At 37.0% G+C, this 23147-nt stretch overlaps 1 protein-coding gene across 1 annotated transcript in view; it reads right to left on the bottom strand.

Annotated features, from left to right (window-relative positions):
- Positions 1-18738: 18738 nt before the first annotated feature.
- Positions 18739-23147, bottom strand: part of LOC136840878 (homeobox protein SIX3-like) — an 89967-nt gene continuing 85558 nt past the window's right edge. The window contains exon 2 of the mRNA XM_067107832.1: positions 18739-19634. Coding sequence (XP_066963933.1) covers positions 18910-19634 — 725 coding nt within the window. The 3' untranslated portion in view covers positions 18739-18909. The remainder of the gene's footprint in view (positions 19635-23147) is intronic.

Here is a 23147-nt window from a genome sequence, read left to right as displayed (position 1 = left end):
CAAAATACTTGGTGAAAATCAGAAGGGTAACACCTTTTAATGAGGGAAAGGTTTAGCAGGTATTTTGCTGTATACATGCACATGCACGAATCCTCACACACACATACAAACAAACACATACATACTCACATACACAGATACACACACACACACACACACACACACACACACACACACACACACTTCCTTAAAGTGAAGTCACGATGATTGATGCAAATTGGAGATTTGTCCCAAAACATTTCAACCTATTGGTTTCCAAACCAATTTCGTGGCAATGATTGTGGACAAACGAGGGCCTGTGACACCAAAGAAAGAATGTGATTAGAAATCAGCTGGAGATACAATAAGCCACAAAAAGTCTCTTGGATAATAATTATATAAGTTAGAGCTACCTATCCACTATCGTAGAGATCAATGTATCAGTGCTCGACATTCGTTTACATGCGTGATGCAAAAGGGGCTCTCATGTTGTCCTTATCACGACCCCTTCATGATTGGACTTGATTTATATGTATGCTGGCGTTTTTTTTTTTCCCCGATGACAGATAACTCTTACTTAGGTGTAAAGTGAGACAATCGAGGCAAAACGTTGTGGAATGCATCGTTTGAGGGGAAACAATTGTCAGGACTTAAAATCGAAACATGTCAAAAAATAAAAAAAAAATTGAACAAGCTGTGTGATAAACCACGCCAACAATTTACAGTTATAAAAGAATAGTTTGTAATCAGATTTGCAAGACGACTGTGAAACCAACATAAGATTTTCACACCACCTACAAACTCAGTATAGATCTTAGTAGACTATATCGTATACAATAACGACAATTGAATGATATTTTGAGATCAGCTCTCACAGAAGAAGGTCCCAAATGGAACTCGGTACACAGAACCACAGAGAATTCGTCCCTTCCAATAAAGCAACATGAACGATCTGAAACCAAGTCAAACTCGAGCGGTATTGTGGGGGGAAAAAGGAGAAATTTTCGTCCAACAATTAGCGGTAAACGGTAGCGGTAGGTGTGGCGGCAGGCCTCGGCCTCCCGTGGCGCGCGCAACATTAACCGCAGATTAATTACAGCAAATCTGCGAATTCCGTGTCTGTCCTCTCTGCCTCCCTGCTGGGAAGTTGATGGAAGAGGAAAAAAATAGGAGGAAGAGGAGCAGAAGGAGAGAGGGAAGAAGAAGAAGAAGAAGAAGACGAAGAAGAAGAGGAGTGCCTCAACTGGAAGAACAGATTACAGGCAGATTATGACTGGAGGTCGATATGAGAGACTCATGGAATGGACGTGGCATTAGATAGATGGTTGGTTGTCTGGTCAGTGACGTGGCGACAGGAATTGGTGTCATATGAGTGAAAAATGGAAAATAATCTGGTGCCCATTTCTTTCGTTCAGCTTATCTCATGTACTCCATGAAGCGAAATTTCTTCTGCTGCTACTTTCCAGTTTATTTCATCTCGTGTACTTTGATATGGAGGCTAATCAGTTACGACTTGAAAGTTTATTTGATCTCATATATTGAACGAAATTAATGGTAATCTGGTGAAACTTTTTCAGTTCATACTATACAGTGAAAAATTTCACTAGATTAGCATTAATTTCATACAATGAGATAAAATAGGCTTTGAAGTAATGACTGAAATAAACTGAAAATTAGCAGCAGAATAATCTTCGCTTCATGGAGCACATGAGATAAGCTGAACGAAAGAAATGAGCACCAGATCATTTTCCATTTCATACAGTGTGTGTATAAACATTCAGGCACATTGGAAGCATATGATATTTATATTAAGATCCCAAACAGTTAGTTGTTATGAAAAACATTGGGACATCAACCTTTCCTACAGATGATGACTCGTTTGTTTTCGAGGTAGAAGGGACCTGAAATCATATGAACTATGATATGAAATGATGATTATATACATACACACACACACAGTATATATATGTATATACTGTGTGTGTGCGCGTGTGCGCACGAGCGCCTTGTTGTGTAGGTGTGCGTATCTACGAGTCCGCAAGCGTTTCTGCTTACATTACATGACCACTCGTCCAGCAGCTACCTATCCCATTCAATTCCATCTGCGCAGCAGTCCATGATTTAAGGTTACGACCTCGACTTATTTCCCTTGAAATGGTCACTCTCTCTCTCCTGCTGGTTTAAAAGGCAATATCACAGCACACCCCTCGAAGTGAACGGGAAGATGCTGGAGGAGCTGAGAAAATATCGCCATAAATTTCGAGTTCAAGCCAGACGGAATGTTTTGGAAATGTGGCGTTCCCTCGCTGCCTTTTGTTTTCCTGTAAAAGAAAACTATTGTGCCGCCTTTGTCTGTCCGTCCGCACTTTTTTCCGTCCGCACTTCTCTGTCCACCCTCAGATCTTAAAAACTACTGAGGCTAGAGGGTTGCAAATTGGTATGTTGATCATCCACCCTTCAATCATCAAACATACCAAATAGCAGCTCTCTAGCCTAAAGATTTTTTAGTTTATTTAAGGTTAAAGTTAGCCATAATCGTGCTTCTGGCAAAAGATATAGGATAGGCCACCACCGGGTCATGGTTAAGTTTCATGGGCCGCAGCTCGAAAGATACCAGAGGACCACTGAAAGATAGATCTGTTTTTCGGTGGCCTTGATTATACTCTGTAGCGGCTGTACAGAAAATTTCTTCGGCACATTTTTACTTGTTTTCTGTTGCATTCAATGTTGGCAATTCACAACCTAAGGAATAGTTACCTCAGCAACCTCTTTATGCATGCTAAGTTATACTTTCATGGACATTTGTCTTATTTACCGAAACGTTTGCAAAAATCCTGAGATCTTCTTTGCTTCACATATTCTGAGACTCAACTGTTCATTCATCCTGTCACCATATATTACAATTACTCCCAAGACCTTTACAAATCAGTCATTTCTCGTAGTCCTTTAGCTATAGTTCTTTTGATGCTAACACATGATTCTCCCATCTTATTATGTGTATTCTTACTTCGTTTCTACGTAAGCCACTTGCTTTGACAATATCCATAGTCACATTTTGCGCCATTCCTCCCCAGTAAAAGTTACACTTCACTTTTACTCAAGCTCTAGCCAGGAAAGCCTCAAGCCTCTTTCTTTTTGACTGCTCATCTTCTCATTATCACATCCAGCAACTTACTTTTCCAACTTTTTGTAAAAACACATCTAACAAACTTTTTCTAAATCAAAATTTCCTCATTCCCGAGCGAAATGATTGAAATTCCTTTTCTGAATCTATTCATTTTCAGTAACGAAGCCTCTCTTCAAGCAAATCTTACAACGCACTCCACTTTCGTTCACTGCAGATATACCAACCAACCCAACCAAACCAGCTGTTTCTTTATCGCTTATCTTTGCATTTAAATCACCTAGCACAACCACTGCTATTCTTGTTCTCCCCACGCAAGCAGATACAAATTCAAGCTCACCCTGAATTTTTCTCTTTCTTGCTCACTCTTTAAACATTTTTTCCAACTACGATAAATGATTAATTTATCCACACAATCCCTCATCCGTCTCTACAGTCTTCTTGGCATAAGCAAATCTTCCCATTCTCTTGCCCTAAACCTCTCAGCTACCCGAGACAACCATTCTTTGTCCTTCCTCATTATTTAAACACCATCATTTGATTTTTCATCTTACTAAGGGGTCTAGTATGCAACTTTTTCTCCTCAAACAAGGCAACTGTCATAAAGCTCGTCATTTTTAGTTTTCTGTAAAAGAAAACTATTGTGGTGAGGCTTTGTCTGTCCGTCTGCACTTTTTTCTGTCAGCACTTTTCTGTCCGCCCTCAGATCTTAAAAACTACTGAGGCTAGAAGGTACAAATTGTTATGTTGATCATCCACCCCACCCCCCTGCCCCGTCATTAAACATACCAAATTGTAGCCCTCTAGCCTCGGTAGTTTTTTATCTTATTTAAAGTAAAAGTTAGCCATGATCGTGCATCTGGCAACGATATAGGCCAGGCCACCACCGAACCGTGGTTCAAGATTCATGGGCCGCGTCTCATACAGCATTATACCAAGACCACTGAAAGAGATCTATTTTCGGTGGCCTTGATTACACTATGTACAGAAAACTCGATTGCGCTGCAGAAACTTCGGCGCATTTTTTACTTGTTTATATAACGAACTTCCTTAACACCCCATACCCAACATTTTTTTTCTTTGACCTTTTGCAATATAAGTCCTTGCAATATAAGCCTCATGTACTTAGCCATTCCGTGAATAATTTCCATTCCACCCAGACTGTCTAGACTGAAATTTTCTCGTTTCCTGCATCCTCCGAGATGCAAGGTTTAATAATAATTTCACTGCTGGAAGGGCCATAATCTTGCATTAAGCATAGCTTTGCTTTGAATTGGTGCATTAGTATCCCAAACCGCAGTAGTGGTCAAATAAGTTGACTGACCTAATTTTGTGATTACAGTTTGGGTTTCAAGATGAGGCTCCTGCACCATATGCAGTGTATATATATATATATATATATATATATATATATATATATATATATATATATATATATATATATATATATATATATATATATATATATGCTATATCGTCTCAAGACTGCTTTCTCGATCAATGACTTATTTCTACTAGCATATTTTAATTTCAAAATTCGTTTGCGCATGGTCGTTTCTCACTACATTTTTTCTACTGAAATTCTTGCTCACATTTTCCTCAAACATTTCTTCACTTCTCAGTATCTTTTTTTTTTATTAAATATCCTCTTAACTTCCTCCTTCTCTCTCTTAAAATTCCCATCATTCTCTCTGTCTTCAAATACTCTAAAAATATACTTCTTCTCATTCATTAAATCCTACTCCTCATTATCTCATCTTTCTTTCTTCTTATTCCTCACCAGCTCCCACGTCGTCTGTATCGTTCATCTTTATCCCTTTCTCCATCTTCCCTCCCCCTGTATACTTATCCACTTATTGTTCCTGCTTATTGAATGTACACACTTTGGATAACATCCAGCGGTATATGCTAAAATTTCTCTTTATAAAATAATAAATATATACTTGCAGCCATATATATATATATATATATATATATATATATATATATATATATATATATATATATATATATATATATATATATATATATATATATATATACATATACATATACATATTTTCATATAAATATATATATATATATACTATATAATATATATATATATATATATATATATATATATATATATATATATATATATATGTATGTATGTATGTATACATATATATATATATTATACCTGCTGCTGTTCTTTTCTGCATATTTTAGACAAAATTTGGGTGGCTCATCATATGGACTGGGATATGGACGTTTCTTTCAAGTATCGGGAAGCAGGCATCAAAACTAACTTGAATGTTTGCAGAGGAACTAAGAGATAATATATATATATATATATATATATATATATATATATATATATATATATATATATATATATATATATAAAATAATATATATTAGAACTCCTTGTTTTCAACATACTAGAATCATGTATATTTTTCTCAACTTGGCTTTAGCACACCTGTGCCACAGCAAACACTAGTAATAAGTCAGGCGTAAACACACACCCATATTTTCCCTCGAACTCCTCTCTTAATCCAGGCATTCTCAATTACAAAGGTATGCCTTTATCCTCCTTCTGGAAATATCATGCCACACCTTTAAGCGCGCAGCTAATCGCCTGATCTGACCTCCTTCGAAGAAGGCGACCCGAGATGCCCCAACACCCTTCACACGTGTTTAATGACCTTATCTCCAAGCAGTGAGCGTGGGCGTCCGGCTGCTAATAGGGTTTGTGATCGGGTGCGTGACCTCCGACGAAAACATGGGCGGAGAAGAGTCTCTCTTTTGGAGAATTGGAGAGAAAACAATCGCTAGGCACACTCGTTTTTGGAGAACTGGAGAGAGAACAATCGCTTTGCACACTTGTTTTTGGAGAATTGGAGAGAGAACAATCGCTTGACACACTTGTTTTTGGGGAATTGGAGAGAAAGCAATCGCTCGGCACAATTGTTTTTGCAGAATTGAAGAGAGAACAATCGCTTGGCACAATTGTTTTTGGAGAATTGGAGAGAGAACAATCGCTTGTCACACTCGTTTCTTGGAGAACTGGAGAGAGAACAATCGCTTGGCACACTCGTTTTTTGGAGAACTGGAGAGAGAACAATCGCTTGGCACACTCGTTTTTGGGGAACTGGAGAGAAAGCAATCGCTTGGCACAATTGTTTTTGGAGAATTGGAGAGAGAACAATCCCTTGGCACATTCGTTTTGGGAGAATTGGAGAGAAAACAATTGCTTGGCACATTCGTTTTTGGGAAACTGGAGAGAGAACAATCGCTTGGCACACTCGTTTTTGGAGAATTGGAGAGAAAGCAATCGCTTGGCACAATTGTTTTTGGAGAATTGGAGAGAAAGCAATCGCTTGGCACATTCGTTTTTGGGGAATTGGAGAGAAAACAATCGCTTGGCACATTCGTTTTCTGGAGAACTGGAGAGAAAACAACGGGGAGACTGATTAAGAAAAAGCCACTGTAGGCCTATACAACCAAATTCTAGTGAATAAATATAACACAGGAACTGTACTTTTAGTTTTCTGTAAAAGGAAACTATTGTGCTGGCTTTGTCTGTCCGTCCGCCCTCAGATCTTAAAACTACTAAGGCTAGAGGGCTGCAAATAGGTATGTATATTATAATGTATAAACGATTTGTTCTTTCGACATATTTCAAGACATAGCCAGTTATCCAGTGTCTTTTTTTAATTGTCTCATTTCCCTCCTATTCTTCTTCATGCTCTTCGTCTTCCTCTCTTTCTTCCTTTTGATTGTCCTTCTCCTGTTCCTCCTCCTCCTCTTATTCCTCCTCCTCGTCCTCTTCCTCTTCCTCCTCCAATTCCTCCTCTTCTTCATCCTTCTCTTCCTCCTACAATTACTCCTCTTCTAATTCCTCCTCCTCCTGCAATTACTCCTCCTCCAGTTCCTCCTGTTCCTCCTCCTCCTTCTTTTCCTTCCTCCAATTTCCTCTCATCCTCCAGTCCTCAATTACTCTCTTCTAATTCCTCCTCCTCCTCTTCCTCCTCCAGTTCTTCCTTTTCCTCTTCCTCCTTCTCCTCCTTCCTCCTCCTTCTTACTCCTCCTTCTCTTCCTTTTCCCTCTTCCTCTCCTTCTCCTCCTTCAATTCCTCCTCCTCCACTCCTCCTCCTCCCTCCCCTCCTCCGATTCTCCTCCTCCTCCTCCTCCCCTCCTCTTCCTCCTCCTCCTCACCCGTCTCTCCTCCTCCCTCCTCCTCAGTTTCCTCCTCCTCCTCCTCCTCCTCCTTCTCTGCCTCATCCTCGCCTTTCATCAGGAAGACACCACCAGGGACCACGACGTACCAAACTGGCATAGTTAATCCGACAATTATCCTCCACTAATTGTAGGTGATCATAGTCAAGCCTTTAGCCGTGACGTAATGACTACGGTACGAAATATACGGAGGTGTAACTCCGACGATTTCGGTCCGGTTGCATAAGGCGAGGAGTAACTCCGCTCGACGGAGTGCAAGGGATATTGGAAGACAGAGAGTTTTAGAAATGTCAGGAGTTAATATTGTCGGATTAGCTACAAGCTGCAGCAGTTGCTGCATCAGTACCACGGAAATAGATTGTGGTCTATCAACAGCATGGTGGTGTAATATCCTTTCTTTTCTTTTTCCGAAGAGAGAGAGAGAGAGAGAGAGAGAGAGAGAGAGAGAGAGAGAGAGAGAGAGAGAATGTGGTATTCGAAGACAATATCTACACGAGTTTGAAGAAAGCATTATTACACAATACCCCCAATACCAAAAATGTACATATATTTTCGTAAAGTAAATAACTGCTTCAAATGCAGCCCAATAGCCCACTCCATGACAGAAATCATATGTTTATTGTCTGCTTTCGGGAATTATGAAATTATTTTTAACATCATCAAGAAAATGACATACTCTTGAAGACTCTAGTAAGGGGGCATAGTACCAGAGAGGGAAAACAATACTGAAATGTTCCGGCACTGTTATATTGATTGAATTGTATATAGAATTTAGGCCAAAGGCCAACCACTGGGACCTATGAGGTCATTCAGAGCTGAAATGGAAACTGACAGTAAAAGTTTTGAAAGGTGTACCAGGAGGAAAACCTCGCAGTTGCACTATGAATCAGTTGTTAGGAGAAGGTGGAAAGTAAGACGAAAGAAAGAGAATATGAAGAGGTACAGTAAAAGGAATGAGGGGTTGCAGCCTAGGGACCGAAGGCATGCTGTAAAGAAGCAAGTAATGCCTGCAGTGCACTGCACGAGGTGCACTGATTTGGCACTACCCTCACCCCCCTCATGGGGGGACACTATTATATCATCAGGTTTAATGAAAAAAATAGTTACCGAAAGATTTGACAATCTCTATGTGCTTAAAAGAAGATGAAATTACCTTGTTAATTCTAAGAAGAATAAACACTCTCTACTTGATTCCAGGGAAAATACATCACCTACTGTATTTCAGGAAGAAGTGATTTGCCTCTTACGAGGTTGTTAAACTCGACACTATAGAGAATGGAACTTATTTCTGTCTTAAGCCAAGATGGAAACAACGCCCCTTGTCCGATTCTAGGGTCAACGTGATATCTTACTTAAACCCATTAAACCCAAAAAGAATGAGAAACCTTCTTTCCCATTCCAGGAAGAAAAAATATCCATAACTTGTGTTTTCTAAGTATGACAAATCCTTCTCTTATTTTTACGAAGGACCCATCTCTCCCACATGCTTCCTGGAAGAAAGCAATTACTACTTTTTCTGGGAACAAAACCGATCTCTACCTGTAAAAAAAAAAAGGTATATACGGTGGGTCCCACTCCCAAGAACTTGAATTTACTAACTCCAGGAGGAATACTTTAGCTGTTCACGGGATATCAGAAAGCCAACGACAATTTCAAGATACCATCACGAATAATCCCCCTTCCAAACCTAAATAAGCTTATGGATTAAACGCACCTTTCTCTTAACCGTCGGGGTGAAATGATAGATGGAAAAGGTGTTAGAATCTTAAAAGAAAGGCGAGGAGATAATCTTCCTTCCCCTTTCCCGTTCAAAACAAATTTTGCGGGATCGTATCCCTCGAAAGCCAATGCAGGTGGGTTGGATTATATTGTCCAAAAAGAGTCACGGTTTCTGTGGCTTCTGAATTATTAAAAGGGGAGGGGTTGGGGGTTGGGGGGAGGACCAAAACTAACGGATGGTTTCCGGTGTACTATATTTCTTGAGGCTGGATAAAGAATCATCAAATTCTGAATTCTTTTAATATTTGCTACGGTTAATTAAATAATAATTACGTTGAGATATCCTGAAATCTTAATTAAATAGTGAATTACATCCCGAAAGCAACACCAAATAGAGTTTTAATTCCTGAGCTCTCACTGAGATAAGAGGATTACTCGTAGCTGGTGGCTATCTTCTGGCAATTATCATTTAGTATTATCTATATCATCTTTATCATTCAGAGTAGAATTGTTGTTATGGCACTTGTTATGAAGCGTTGGCTATTATGCATTTTGCTTCGCTTCATTTTCGGTTTTATTATCAGAGTAATAATGCATACAGAATCAACCATAGTAAATTGGTTCTTTGTTTAACGCCCACTGTAGATAGCTTGATAACAAAGTAAAAACAAAAAGGCTTTGAGGAGGGGTGTTAAATTTTTGTTTACGGAAAAATTTACTTTCGTTTTACCAATTTCGCACTAAACAGTAGGTTATCCTTTAAAGAACGCTGAAAAATAATATGAAAAAGGTTAATCCCTAAAACTAAAACTGAAGTTTAATAGTGAATGAAACAAAGTATTATATAACAGTCAAATGGACTAGGAAGGTTAGATGAATTCTGGAACAATGCTAAGATTTTGAGTTGTTAATATTTTGCGCGCATTCTTCATAAGGGTTTCCTTTCAATTAAAGAAAATACCGAGTCCAGACCTTTTTTTTTTTTTACGTTATGTAGTAGGCTACTGTCTTTGTAATGACATGAGCAATATTATAAAAATTGCTGACTATGGTTCTGGGCGACGCTTCAAACCAAATGAAGTTTTCGATGTTTTAACTGCTACTATGCTGGTCGCTGGTACAGTGGTTAGTCTTGAAATGCCACTCAGATGTCGTGAGTTCGCGCCTCCCCCAAGGAGATGAAAAATCACTGGCTCTGTATCATGATCAGTTACTGTCGCGGTGTGGGGTCTGTGGTGGAAGCTTGAATTCCAAGTCAATGGCCCCGTTGGCTTGTTCCATATGAATAGGCTTCATCCACTGAATAAAAAACGTACTATGAATCTAGATGAAATTTCATAAATGAATTACACTCTATGAACCATAAAATAGTGCTCGATTTGTGTTGCAGGCACTTGGAAGCGAATTAAAATATTAAAGGTATTTTGCAGACTAAGAATCAAATTGAGATAGCGTACATAAACCAAACTGATATAATGGACAGTTGCCAGACTGAAACAAATTAAAGTAATGAAAATTTTTGGCAAATTCGTAAAAGCTAAGAACCAAGACATTAAACAACTAATTCATTGATTAATTAAGGTTCTTTGGCGTCACAACGACATATCTCGTTGTCGAAGACATTATATGAGGTTCTAAGATTCCACTTCGTCGATAGCACTTGCATATCAAATTCCTGGCGGTAATTCCTGAAGAAAACCCATGATCCTTCATCATTTACAAGAGGTGTAGGGAGCAACGCTACTCACTGAGTCTAGGTTTCGTTGTAAATGATATCAAATTAGTTACTGATCTTGTACTGACAGTGAATTAGAACCATATTATCAACGTAGCAGAGGGTTTTCACAGTTATTCCGTTGACTGTGCATTCACTGGGAGTGAGCTCAACTGAATATTCCGGGCATCTGCAGCATGTATGTATTAAAGAGACAGTATAAGAGAACGCTTCCTAGACAAAGTCTACAGAAGGAGCCAAAATTGTAAGATCATTTATTATAACTTTATATTTGATGCACATTGCTGGCCGGAAAACCAGCAGTATTATATGTCAGTTTGCAAGTTTCTAGACTTATGAAACAGAGAGAGATCTTGTCTGAACATTAAACAGATTTGCCTTCTGTCACAGGGGAAGCAAACTGCAGCTGCTCTGCATGCATCCTTGAAAATGCAAAGCTTTTGCTTGCACGAATATGATAGAATGTCCGTTGGCGAGGTATAGTGGATTGTGAGGTCTGAATTTCCCAGTGAGGTGAACAGCTATTATCCTGCAGCACTGTTTGTTTTTTTAGTACAGTACAGTTAATCATTTAATATAGGGAGGTTAAAAGTGATTAATTTTAGGAGTTTTTGATAGATGCCTTTTGAATAAATAGTGGTGGGATTTGTTGTTTTCTGTTCAATAGATACTAAGTAATTTAATTTTGGCTTAGTATGCCCAAAATTAGGTAACTTTATTTCCATATTATTTTTTTTGCCATCTCTGTCATTCTGAGATTAGTGCTCTCATATCTGGTAACTGCATTAAGGCTGCACCCTTATTGGCTTTCAGATATCCGGACTCGAAGTGACTTTCGCCTGATTGCGACCATATTAAAAGTAAAGTAGGCCTGCCGCTGACATCTCGAGACTCCCCAGGTAATCACATTTTTATTTTCGATTAGAAAAATTAAGAAGTAAGGAGCTCTCTCCTCTTTCAACATGACCAAACCAAACCGGAAGCAAGCTATTAAGCCACTCTTCAGGTGTGCGGTAGACTTGGCCTCTTGTATCTCCAGAGAGGCGCTTGCTCCTCAAAACTCAATTTCATTACTCCGTAAGAACTAAAAAGTTAACTTTTGAAGTGTCTGTGGTCATTTATAATTAATCTTTATCTGAAATCTGATAAAGATATCTCCCATAAGAATTTATGTTAATGTGATTCTTAAAATTCTAGGTCCGGAAGTTCCAGTAATTCTTAGAGAAAAATTTCCTGAGTTCTTTGTGGTCATGTGGGGAAAAGGCTAACGGTAAGTAGACATAGAAATAATGATTTTGAATTCCTTGCTTTTTTTTAGTGGTTGGTCATGTACTTTACAAAGGCGAGTGTTCGGAAATGATTTTGAAACTACAAGATTTCATGAGGATTTTAGACGATAATAAGTCCTCTGAGGTCTGGAGAAGGGAAGTGCTTCATGAGGTGCTTGCTACTGTAGATACCTCTGGCGTCGATGTTGGAAGCCCCAATAGGGTGGTAGTGCCGTCAGTGCACCTCACGGGGTGCACTGTAGGCATCACTAAAGGTTCTTTGCAGCGTCCCTTCGGCCCCGAGTTGCAACCCTTGTCACTCCTTTTACTGTACCTCCTTTCATATTATCTTTCCTCCATCTTGCTATCCACCCTCTCCTAACAATTATCTCAAAGTGCCATTGGGAGGTTTTCCTCCTGCTACACCTTTCAGTCCTACCTATTCTCAATTTCCTTTCCAGCGCTGAATGACCTCATAGGTCCCAGTGCTTGGCCCTTGGCCTAAACTCAATATTCCATTCCATTCCATTCCGATGTTGGAAGCAGGTTAGTTTTCGTCTGTGTCTCTGATTGACTGTCTATATCTGCACAAGATTTCTAAACAAAGTATATATTTCGATGGAGTTTACCTCAGGATGTGGTTAGCACCCAGTAAAGGCTTATCAAAAGGCTTATAAGAAACAAGTACGGATATCTATTCGGATCCAGAATTTTTGTTATGTATAGGTATGGATAGAGTTCAGTTAAATGTTGTGGAGGGGTTGTGTCTCGGTTATGGGTTGTTGTGAGAGCAAGAGCCCATACCAACGCAAGCTGGCTTAATCTAGAACAACAAACAATGAGTGGTGTAGAGCTAAGGTGCAATTAATTGCTGTTGCTAAGGTTGTTATGTCTCTAGTTCGGTTTGTTCGTCTGGTAGCAGAATTACAGGATACCAAGTGAACAGATATATGTATATATATACAGTATATGCATATATATATATATATATATATATATATATATATATATATATACATACATATATCAATATGTATATTTATATATATGTATATATATAAATATATATACATACATATATATATATACATATATATATATATATATATATATATATATATATATATATATATATATATATGTGTGTGTGTGTGTGTGTGTGTGTGTGTGTGTGTGTGTGTGTGTGTGTGTGTGTGTGTGTGTGTGTGTGTGTATTTAAGATTCACTATGTTCCAGGGAACAACAAGTAGAGTTTCTCCACTCCTGAGTCTGGATCCATTATTTTCTGTGTTCATTAATTGTTGTTATCGCAAGAGGGTTGTGACTGCTCAGTGGTTGTTATTGCCAGTGACTTTCCACTGCACTGATTTTAGGTTCAAGTGTGGCTAAGGGCATGACAGAGAATTTCACTGGCACAAAACATAACTTTTCTGTGAGCTACAGATGGGGATCAGGGGGTGACGGATAGGTCTACTGCTGAGTCAGCTGCCATTTGCCTTGCTTCCCCAGGTGTTACATGAGTGAAAAGTGGGGATGGGCGTTGCTCATATATGCGTATTTGACCAGTCTTTTGCTTTTTCTGTTCATTAGAAACCTACAGTATGTGCATCTAAATCTTTGACGTGCATTTAAATAAAAAGGCAGGTTCTTAGTGCTTGTAAAAGAAACCGGAAATGATGGGTAACTATTCTAGTTGCATCTGGGCATTCATGAAAGAAAATTTAAATGGTACTTTTGATACAAGTCCCTGCGACATTGGCATCATCTGGGTTTTTCAGTTACTGGTTAGATCACTCCGGTTCCTGTCAACTCAGGATGCCATTCAAATATTCTTTTATTTCCTTTAAAATGGTAAAATAAAGCAGTATTTCAGATTTAGTTTTTCGTTTCTACAGTGCAATTCCATTAATTAGTACTACAATGAACAAGCGAACCCTAACTTGATTTAAAGTAAGCTATTTTTGCGTTGCTGAGAGCTTTCCAGTTTATGTTAAGCACTAGCGCCAATGACCATAGTTGCTGCGACGCCACTTTACACAATTCAATATGCATTGTGTACCCTGAGGATGATAAGATCGTCGTCAGTGACATTTTCTGCAAAGGCGAGAGGGATTACTGGCTTTTACAGTACAACGAATAGGGTCTTACTTTTTCTTTGCCTGCAGCGTAAATTCATTCTTATAATTTCACCTAAACTGTACGGGTCCATTTTCTGAGATATTTTTGTTAATGTAATCTCAGCAAAGTCTTTTCAGCTTTCTGTAAAAGAAAATTATTGTGCCGTCTTTGTCTGTCCGTCCGCGCTTTTTCTGTCCGGACTTTTTCTGTCCGCCCTCAGATCTAAAAACTACTGAGGCTAGAGGGCTGCAAATTGGTATGTTGGTCATCAACTGTTCAATCATCAAACACCAAATTGCAGCCCTCTAGCCTTAGTAGATTTCATCTTATTTAAGGTTAATTTTAGCCATAATCGTACTTCTGGCACCGCTATAGGTACCAACAACACAGGCCACCACCGGACTGTGGCTGAGTTGCATGGGACGCGGCTAAGAGTTTCATGGGCAGTGACTGAAAGTTTCAGGCAGCATTAAACGCTATACAGAAAACTCGATTGCGCCGAAGAAAATTCGGCGCATTTTTAACTTGATATTTTATTGGCATGGATTGCTGTACGAACAATTTACATATCATATTTACCTATTTCAGATGAGGGATATTATCTCTGGCAGCCAGACTTATTTTTCGCTTCTCTTGAACTTATTATTTAGATAACAAAAAATCTGGTTCCCTTTTCTTGGAATGATATTCGTCATAGAACTTTAAGAATTTCGCGTTCGCCATGCAGTCCTTAGATAGGCCTCATCTTTTCTAAATTTCAGCTTAATCGTGGATTTATTAAACTGCTTTCCATTGCATTTTCTTCCTGTTTTGGTGACGTTAGAGCTGTCGTAATTTGAAGGAAAGGAATATATCTATCTTTAATACTGTAATGCAAAACCAGACTTACAAAAGTTATTGAAAGCAAAAAATATGAATTTTCATCAATATAAGTCTTCTTTAATATAAAATCATATAGATTTACATAAAATACTGGTATAAATTCTCTGATATAAATTTATATGAATGATGTATTTGTTATATATTATTATATATATATATATATATATATATATATATATATATATATATATATATATATATATATATATATATATATATATATATATATATATTCAGCTCAGTTATTCTAACTTATTGACTTCTCATAAGTTACAAAGAGAAGGAAATGAGTATTTCTGTGTTTAAGACAAAAGTTATTAAAGCAAAAATTATTGATTTTCATAATTATAAGTCTTCTTTAATATAAAATCATGTAAATTTATACTGATATGAATTACTCAATATAAATTTATATATGACTGTAAATTCTTTAAAGTAACTTTATATAAATTTACTTGAAATGAGACTTCTGGGTTCTTCTCACTTATTGACTTCTGACGTCATCAAGTGACGTCAAGGGGTGACGTGAAGAGAAGGGATATTGAATGAAACTTTTTTTTTTTTTTGTAGGATGAGTCTTTAATTGCAACACCCAAGATAAGGGGAACAGGTTATCCGTAGGAAAATGTTAATTACATTGTAGGTGATACAAAGGAGATCATTTGAAGAAAAGAAAAAAAAAAAAAAAAAAAAAAAAAAAAAAAAAAAGACGAAAAGAATAAATATCTGTAACTGAGTGTATATATGTGTAATGTTTATAGGTATATATATATATATATATATATATATATATATATATATATATATATACATATATATATATATATATATATATATATATATATATATATATATATATATATATATATATTTATATATATATATATATATATATATATATATATATATATATATATATATATATATATATATATATATATATATATATATATATATATATATATATATATATATATATTATATTTATATATATATATATATATATATATATATATATATATATTATATATTATATGCATACATATATAATTATATATATGAATGGTAGAATTTTACCTATTAAGGGCGCACTTAAATTCTTGTATCTTTTCTCTATGGCAAAAAATTCGATTCTGTCTTATGGGAACTTAAAACAAATATTGCTAAAGCATCATAATGTAAGATATCAGGGATGGAGTTATATTCTTATATTCATATATTCATATATGCATTCTTTAGCTTTATCAATTGGCAAGCGATTCATAATTATATCTGATTATTATCCATGAAATGTGGATTTTCAATTTTTTTGGCAACTATGGTGATAAAATCCTTCTTCTACACGCGTCTCAAAATATAGACAAATATTTCTAATGATCTAGAGCATATATTTCTCATTCCATTTTTCCGGAAAAGATTTATTCATTCAGTTAGCATATGAGAGCAATTTCCGATTTAATTCACAGCTTAACTTCGAATAAGGACGACCCATTAGGCTCTCTTCCTTGACGTGAAGGTCGACTGGATATACAACTTGAAAAGGAAACAAGATGGAGGAAGGGAAAAATAAAAGAAATAAGCTCATCAACTCGCCCTTTCTCTTCGACCTCGAATGAAAGTTTATCTCACATATGCGAAATGGTAATGTCTCATTTTGTCTTATTTTGCATCTATTGTATATATATATATATATATATATATAATATATATATATATATATATATATATATATATATATATATATATATATATATATATATACATACACATATATATGTATATATATTTGTATATATATATGTATATAGATATATGCATATATCTATATCTATATATATATATATATATATATATATATATATATATATATATATATATATATATATATATATATATATATATATATATATCTCGTGTGCAGTTGGACTTGTTTTATTTAGCAAGAAGAGGGAACTTAGATTTCATTCTCTCTCGACTTTTCTCGTTGTAAAACGGTTACTTGATTTTCGATGAATTTTCCACGAATGGGAAAACGTCGTCATCTGGGTATTTTTTTTCTCGTGGCGCAAGCGTCATTCCTTTTGTTATATTATAGTTAACAAAAAAAAAAAAAAAAACTACAACTCTCTATTCAGTCCAATTCCTTTATTTAATAGAAGGCAGTTGTTATAAGCCATGGGGGCGGAAGATGCCAGAAGAGCGAATTATACAAAGAAATGCTATTTTATATTAAATAGCAGTATTTTTGCTAATAAAAGAAAACGATGCCATTAAATTTCAGAACGATAAAAAGTAGTTACATTTTTATTAAACCTTCATTAACACTGTCAAGGTTTTGGATGTCCAACTCTGCTAAAAAAAAAGAAAGGAAGTAATACTGGATATTTCCTGAGTTTGAACAATAAGCTGTAAGATCCCAGAGACATGAACTATCGATATAAAACATAAATTTTGAGGAGTAAAAATTGATCAGAGGGTCTCACTTAAATTTCCCCCACCCCCTTTTTCCTTCTCCATGGTTAAATTTTCATAATATTAGGTATTTAGGAGAATATCGTTTCCCAAGTTCATAGGTTGAACAGTAATTCAGTCTGACAGAGTCGAATTTATTGCTGTACTTTCCTTTATTTCTGGACATTTTAATTTTATAGTGATAAGGCATCTACGATGAGAGAGAGAGAGAGAGAGAGAGAGAGAGAGAGAGAGAGAGAGAGAGAGAGAGAGAAGGACGAAAAGAAGAATAAACAAAGACAAAAGATGAACCGAAATAAACAAAATATCGATGAACTTTGAGGAAAAATAATAATTCGACATCTATAAATATTATGATATATTCAACAAATATTAGTTTTCTCTATCAACTACGATTTGTCTCCTTTAGAGGAAATAGGTTGGGGAAGGGAGGAGGTTGAGAAAGATTGAGGATTCAGGAAGGGGGAGGAGGGGGGAGGAAGGAGGCGGATGGAGGAAGATGAGGACTGGTAGAGGAATCATACAAAATATTCATACAATATTCATACATTCTATATAGTGAACAATCACCACTACAGTAATCTTCAGTGATGTATAATTATTAATGATGTACAGCACATGATATATATATATATATATATATATATATATATATATATATATATATTATATATATATATATATATATATATATATATATATATATATATAATATATATATATATATATATATATATATATATATATATATATATATATATATATATATATATATATATATATATATATATATATACTGTATATGTGTGTGTGTGTTTATATACATATATAAAAGAGAAAGAAAAATAAACACGAATTCCTGGTCTTGTTTCTTCTGATCGCAAGACGCACGAAGACTGAGATTTGAAACCTGACATAAAAAACACACATTCAAGGCTTTTAAAGAGCTCCAGTTATGCTTATTTACAGTCCTTTCTTCACTAAGGGCCATATAAATTGTGCAAGTGCATGCTACTCTTGGCTTCGAATGGCGGACACATACGCAAGTAAATGCCTTTGTACAGAGATACAGTTATTTACAGAATAATGCGTAACTATATTACACCGTATGATATGAGTCTAAATTAGTAGTAGGGGAGTTTCAAAAGTCAAGGTCGAGTGTTAGAAGAAAGAGTTCGTCTTATTTTAGTTCCACGGGAAACAAACGACAGAGTCCATCCTTCCACAGTCACAGGCATCCAAGAGCTTTAGAAAGGCGGATAGTTTTAATTAACTTTTTTTTTTTTTTGGACCTTTTTCCAGTTTTCAAGCATTACACTATATCACATAAATAAGTTCAAATATACATCGGTATTTATATTTTCGCGCTTCGCCGCCCAGTCCCTATCTTACGCCTCCTCTTTCTGCTTGGCCTGCAGTCTGATGGGCTGGAACGCCCCTGCCGACGAGAGGAAGTGGCGGTCTGTGATTGGTCCGATGGGCGACAGGGTGAAGGGCCGCTTCGTCATCGGCTGCAGAGACGAGTAACCGAAGACGTGTCTCTCCGGAATGGGTCGGATGGGCGTGACGTAGTGCTCCGGAGGGGAGGCGGGTCTCTTGTGAGAAGACACCAGAGAGGCGATGGTGAGGGCGGGCGCCAGGGCCTGCAAGGACGTGGGAATGCTGAGGCTCGAACTCTCCGATAAGAGGGACTTCGACGTGTCGTGGGTGTCCTTGGGGACCGGCGACGGCAGGCCGTTTCGGTCTGGGTCCTTGGGGATGTGGTGCTCCTTCGTCTGGGTGGGGAGAGGGGGGATCGAGGGGAACTTGGGGGGCTTAGGGTCGAGGACGAGTGGAAGACTAGTGGTGGTGTCTCTCATTTCGCTGGTGGAGGAAGCTGACGAGGAAGTCATGGGGCCCACGGTGTGGTGAGAGACGGGCGGGAGAGATGTCGGGGGCGGAGGGGGAGAACGGGCGTCCAGCGAAACGTCGTCCTCGGAGATGTCGTCCTCGAAGACGTTGGGTGACCCGGGGTTGATGAGGTCTTCCTCGTCGTCTTCGTTCAGCGGAGACCGGGTGTCTGTGTCGCGTCGCGAGGGAGGGATTCCTGTCGATCCGAACTGATGCATTCTGCAAAAATCAATCAATAAACTGATAAATAAATAAAATTGACATAAAAAAAATAAATCTCTTAAAGAGCAACATTATCGATAGTTAATTAAGTTGCAACTTTCAACCTAGAATTAATATATCAAAGTAAATACACGTCTTAAGTAGTAAAAATATTTACTCGGGCCTTTTCGTTGAAGTAAATTAATGAAAATTATTAATTTTAATCTCAGCAATTTGCAAAAAATCTTTAAAAAGTTGCTGCCACGCCATGAAGAAAATATTCTCATTTTAAAATGAATCAGGATGATGGAGTGTGCAAGAAAAGCTCTCCCAGGGAACTGGAACAGTTTCTTAATCATTAAAGAAATGGTTAAATGACATAAAATAAAGGAAATAAAAATACTCAAGAAAATAACATTTAACATGTGACAGGGCCGGACATCCTCATTCATCCCATATACCACACTTAAGATCCATCTGGCATAAGAACTATCTAACTTAAAGCAACTAATCAAGATTAACAAAACCAGATGCAAAATGTCAAATAAGAGGAAAACGAAGATGGAATAAGGTGAGAGAGAGAGAGAGAGAGAGAGAGAGAGAGAGAGAGAGAGAGAGAGAGAGAGAGAGAGAGAGAAATGAAAAACAAAAGAGGGAACAAGGAGAGAAAGTAAAAAAGATGAAAAAGTTCAAAATGATGAGATGGATGTTCGATGATGCAGAGTACATTATGCACATTATATTAAGCACTCAAATATTAGCTCTCTAATTCCCGTAGGCACCAGAAAAACTTGGGCCACTTTTTTCCTTAGTGTGATGAGTTGCGAAATGTGATCGCTTTTACTGTTTGTCATAGTACTTTCTTACTTAATTATAGAAAAGATGATAGATATAAACATATATATATATATATATATATATATATATATATATATATATATATATATATATATATATATATATATATATATATATATATATATATATATATGTGTGTGTGTTTAAGTTTGTTAAATAGGTATCTTTCCAGAGACTATCAAAAGTGCTCTGACATAAATCAATGTATATAATTAAAAAAAAAACCTCTAGCCTAACCGAAATAAATTCACCACATGCTTGCGCTGAAAAGCACAAAGAAGGAGCAGCAGCGTCACCCAGAATCTCCTCCATCTCATCTCGATGCATTAATCCATCAATACCTCCTTTTCTCTCGTCACATCATCACCCGCTTTAAACAAGAGGGATAAAAAAAAAACGATGAAAGAGAATAATAAAAACCTTACTCGTGCCTTTTTTTTTTCGTTTTTTTTTTTATTCACTTCCAATTAGACAGACATCGGTTGATAAATCTCCCGACCACCTTTAAAGAAACGCTTCATTGAATGAAACCGGAGGCCTCTGGAACTTCCCACAGAAGGAAAACAAAACGGAAGAAATGCCGGGGGAGCAAAAGAGCGTTCTCGCCCCTAATTCACTTTTGTTTGCCAACAATGGATGTGTGATGGGGGAATCCCCCTAGAGGGTTCAGGGGAAATGGGGGGGTGGTGTGGGGGTGTCCCTGAGTGCGCGCTCATACACACACACATATACACACATACACACACACGCACATACACACGCTCTCATAAACGGAGGACCCGCGGGGGGAATATAGTAAATGTTTTTGTTACTATTAGCCAGAGGTTCCCTCTTAAGGCTAACAATGTTATTGTTTTTTTTTTGTTATTTAATTTTTTTGTTATTTGCGAGCGGTTTGCTACGTTTGGTCAAGTCGGTATTTGTTAAGTGTAATTGTTGGCGGAGTCCGGAATAATTCACGGGGCGAAATTTGCGCGAAAAACGCCGAAATATTGAGTTTCTGGCGTGATGGCGGCCAGATCAAGTGGCGTGTCGAGATCAATGGCGGTTATCCCCCCCACCCCCAGCCCCGACCCCCACCCCCACCAGGAAAAGTGGGACGTCTGTTTCTCTGAATGCAACGCTCATTTGTCAAACGTTCTTTCTTGCATCAGATACATTCGCTTGGAATCGTATTTCTCCCGTAACATACAAACCAGACTGAAAGCCTTTCAGGAACGCTCGAAGCGAAGCGAAAGGAGAGGGCGTATCGGTGACATCATTCACGAAGTAGCAAAGAGCAATGCAGCTTCCGTGTGGCCTTTGTCCGATGAATAAGAAAACAGGACGAAAAATAAGCGAAAAAATATTTCCAGAGGAGACGTAGGCTGAGAGGGTTACATCGGTTAAGCAGAGGTCGGCCGAGGGGAATAAGGACAGAAGGGTAGAGGGGAAAAATGCAACTGGAAGAATGAGAGGGGAAATGGGAGGGAAGTTAAGACGATTGAATGGGGATAAGGTGGACGAAGAAAAATGCGAAGTGGGGAATACTGGAGAGGGTGTAATAGGAGGATGGTAATGTGATTGATGGCAATGAAGCAATAATGGGAATGAAGAGTAGGTTGGTGAGACCCAGCAGGGAACGAAGATAATAGATGGCAGAGAGAGAGATTGATTTGAAAAAGTCGTTTTATGTGTGTATATATATATATATATATATATATATATATATATATATATATATATATATATATATATATATATATATATATATATATATATATATATATATATATATATATATATATATATATATATATATATATACTGTATATATATATGTATATACTGTATATACATATGCATACATACATATATATACATATGTATTTATATATTTAATTTTATGTTTAATTTTATGTATTTATGTTTATTCATATATTTAATTTTGTCTTATCTCCCCATCAGAACAGTTAGTAAGAAGAGTATATTGAAGAAAAGATATCATAAGGGTAACTTAAAAATGCTTTAATAGGGTCACACATTTTGACAATGTAATCCTTGATACAGCAGTACAAATTAACAAGCACGAGCAAAGGATTCACGCAAGTCCTTTTGCAAATAAGGATGTGCCACAGGATAGTTCCGAAGAATCATTTTGAGTTTTCACGGTGAAGGCTTTATCGAAAAACGTTTTAGAACAAGTAATTTTTAATAACCACCATGCCATCTTAATTTCTCGATTTCTTATCAGCTTGGAAACGCTTGTCACTACAAAGCCTAGATCCAAATGAAGAAAGAAATGAAGAGATTCCGACGCCCGGGCGAGATTCGAACTCGCATCCGGGGCACCATAACGAGGTAACGTTAACTACCTGGCTATGTATCGGGTAAAACGTGATGAATAGATTCTACTATATGTTTTACAGGCAGGTTATGGTAAGTTCTTGAAGAATATGATACGGTTGCTCATTTGTGGTATCCATTTGAGATCTAACTCAAGCTACGGCCACGAATCAGATGGTTTCATCTTCACACCCTGGCAACCTACCTGTCAGCAGTGCGTTCGATTCCTTAATGGTAGGTTGCCGAGGCAAAGATAAGGAAACCATACTTATATCTAAAATGGTATCACAAGCAAACAACCGCTTCCAGTAAACATACTGGCTGTCAGAATGTCAATTAAGTGATTTCAGGT

Source organism: Macrobrachium rosenbergii, chromosome 8, assembly GCF_040412425.1.
Source record: "Macrobrachium rosenbergii isolate ZJJX-2024 chromosome 8, ASM4041242v1, whole genome shotgun sequence".
NCBI classification, from domain to species: Eukaryota; Metazoa; Arthropoda; class Malacostraca; order Decapoda; family Palaemonidae; genus Macrobrachium; species Macrobrachium rosenbergii.
Note: the sequence above shows the minus strand (reverse complement) of the source record. Positions and strands in the feature narration are given on the sequence as shown.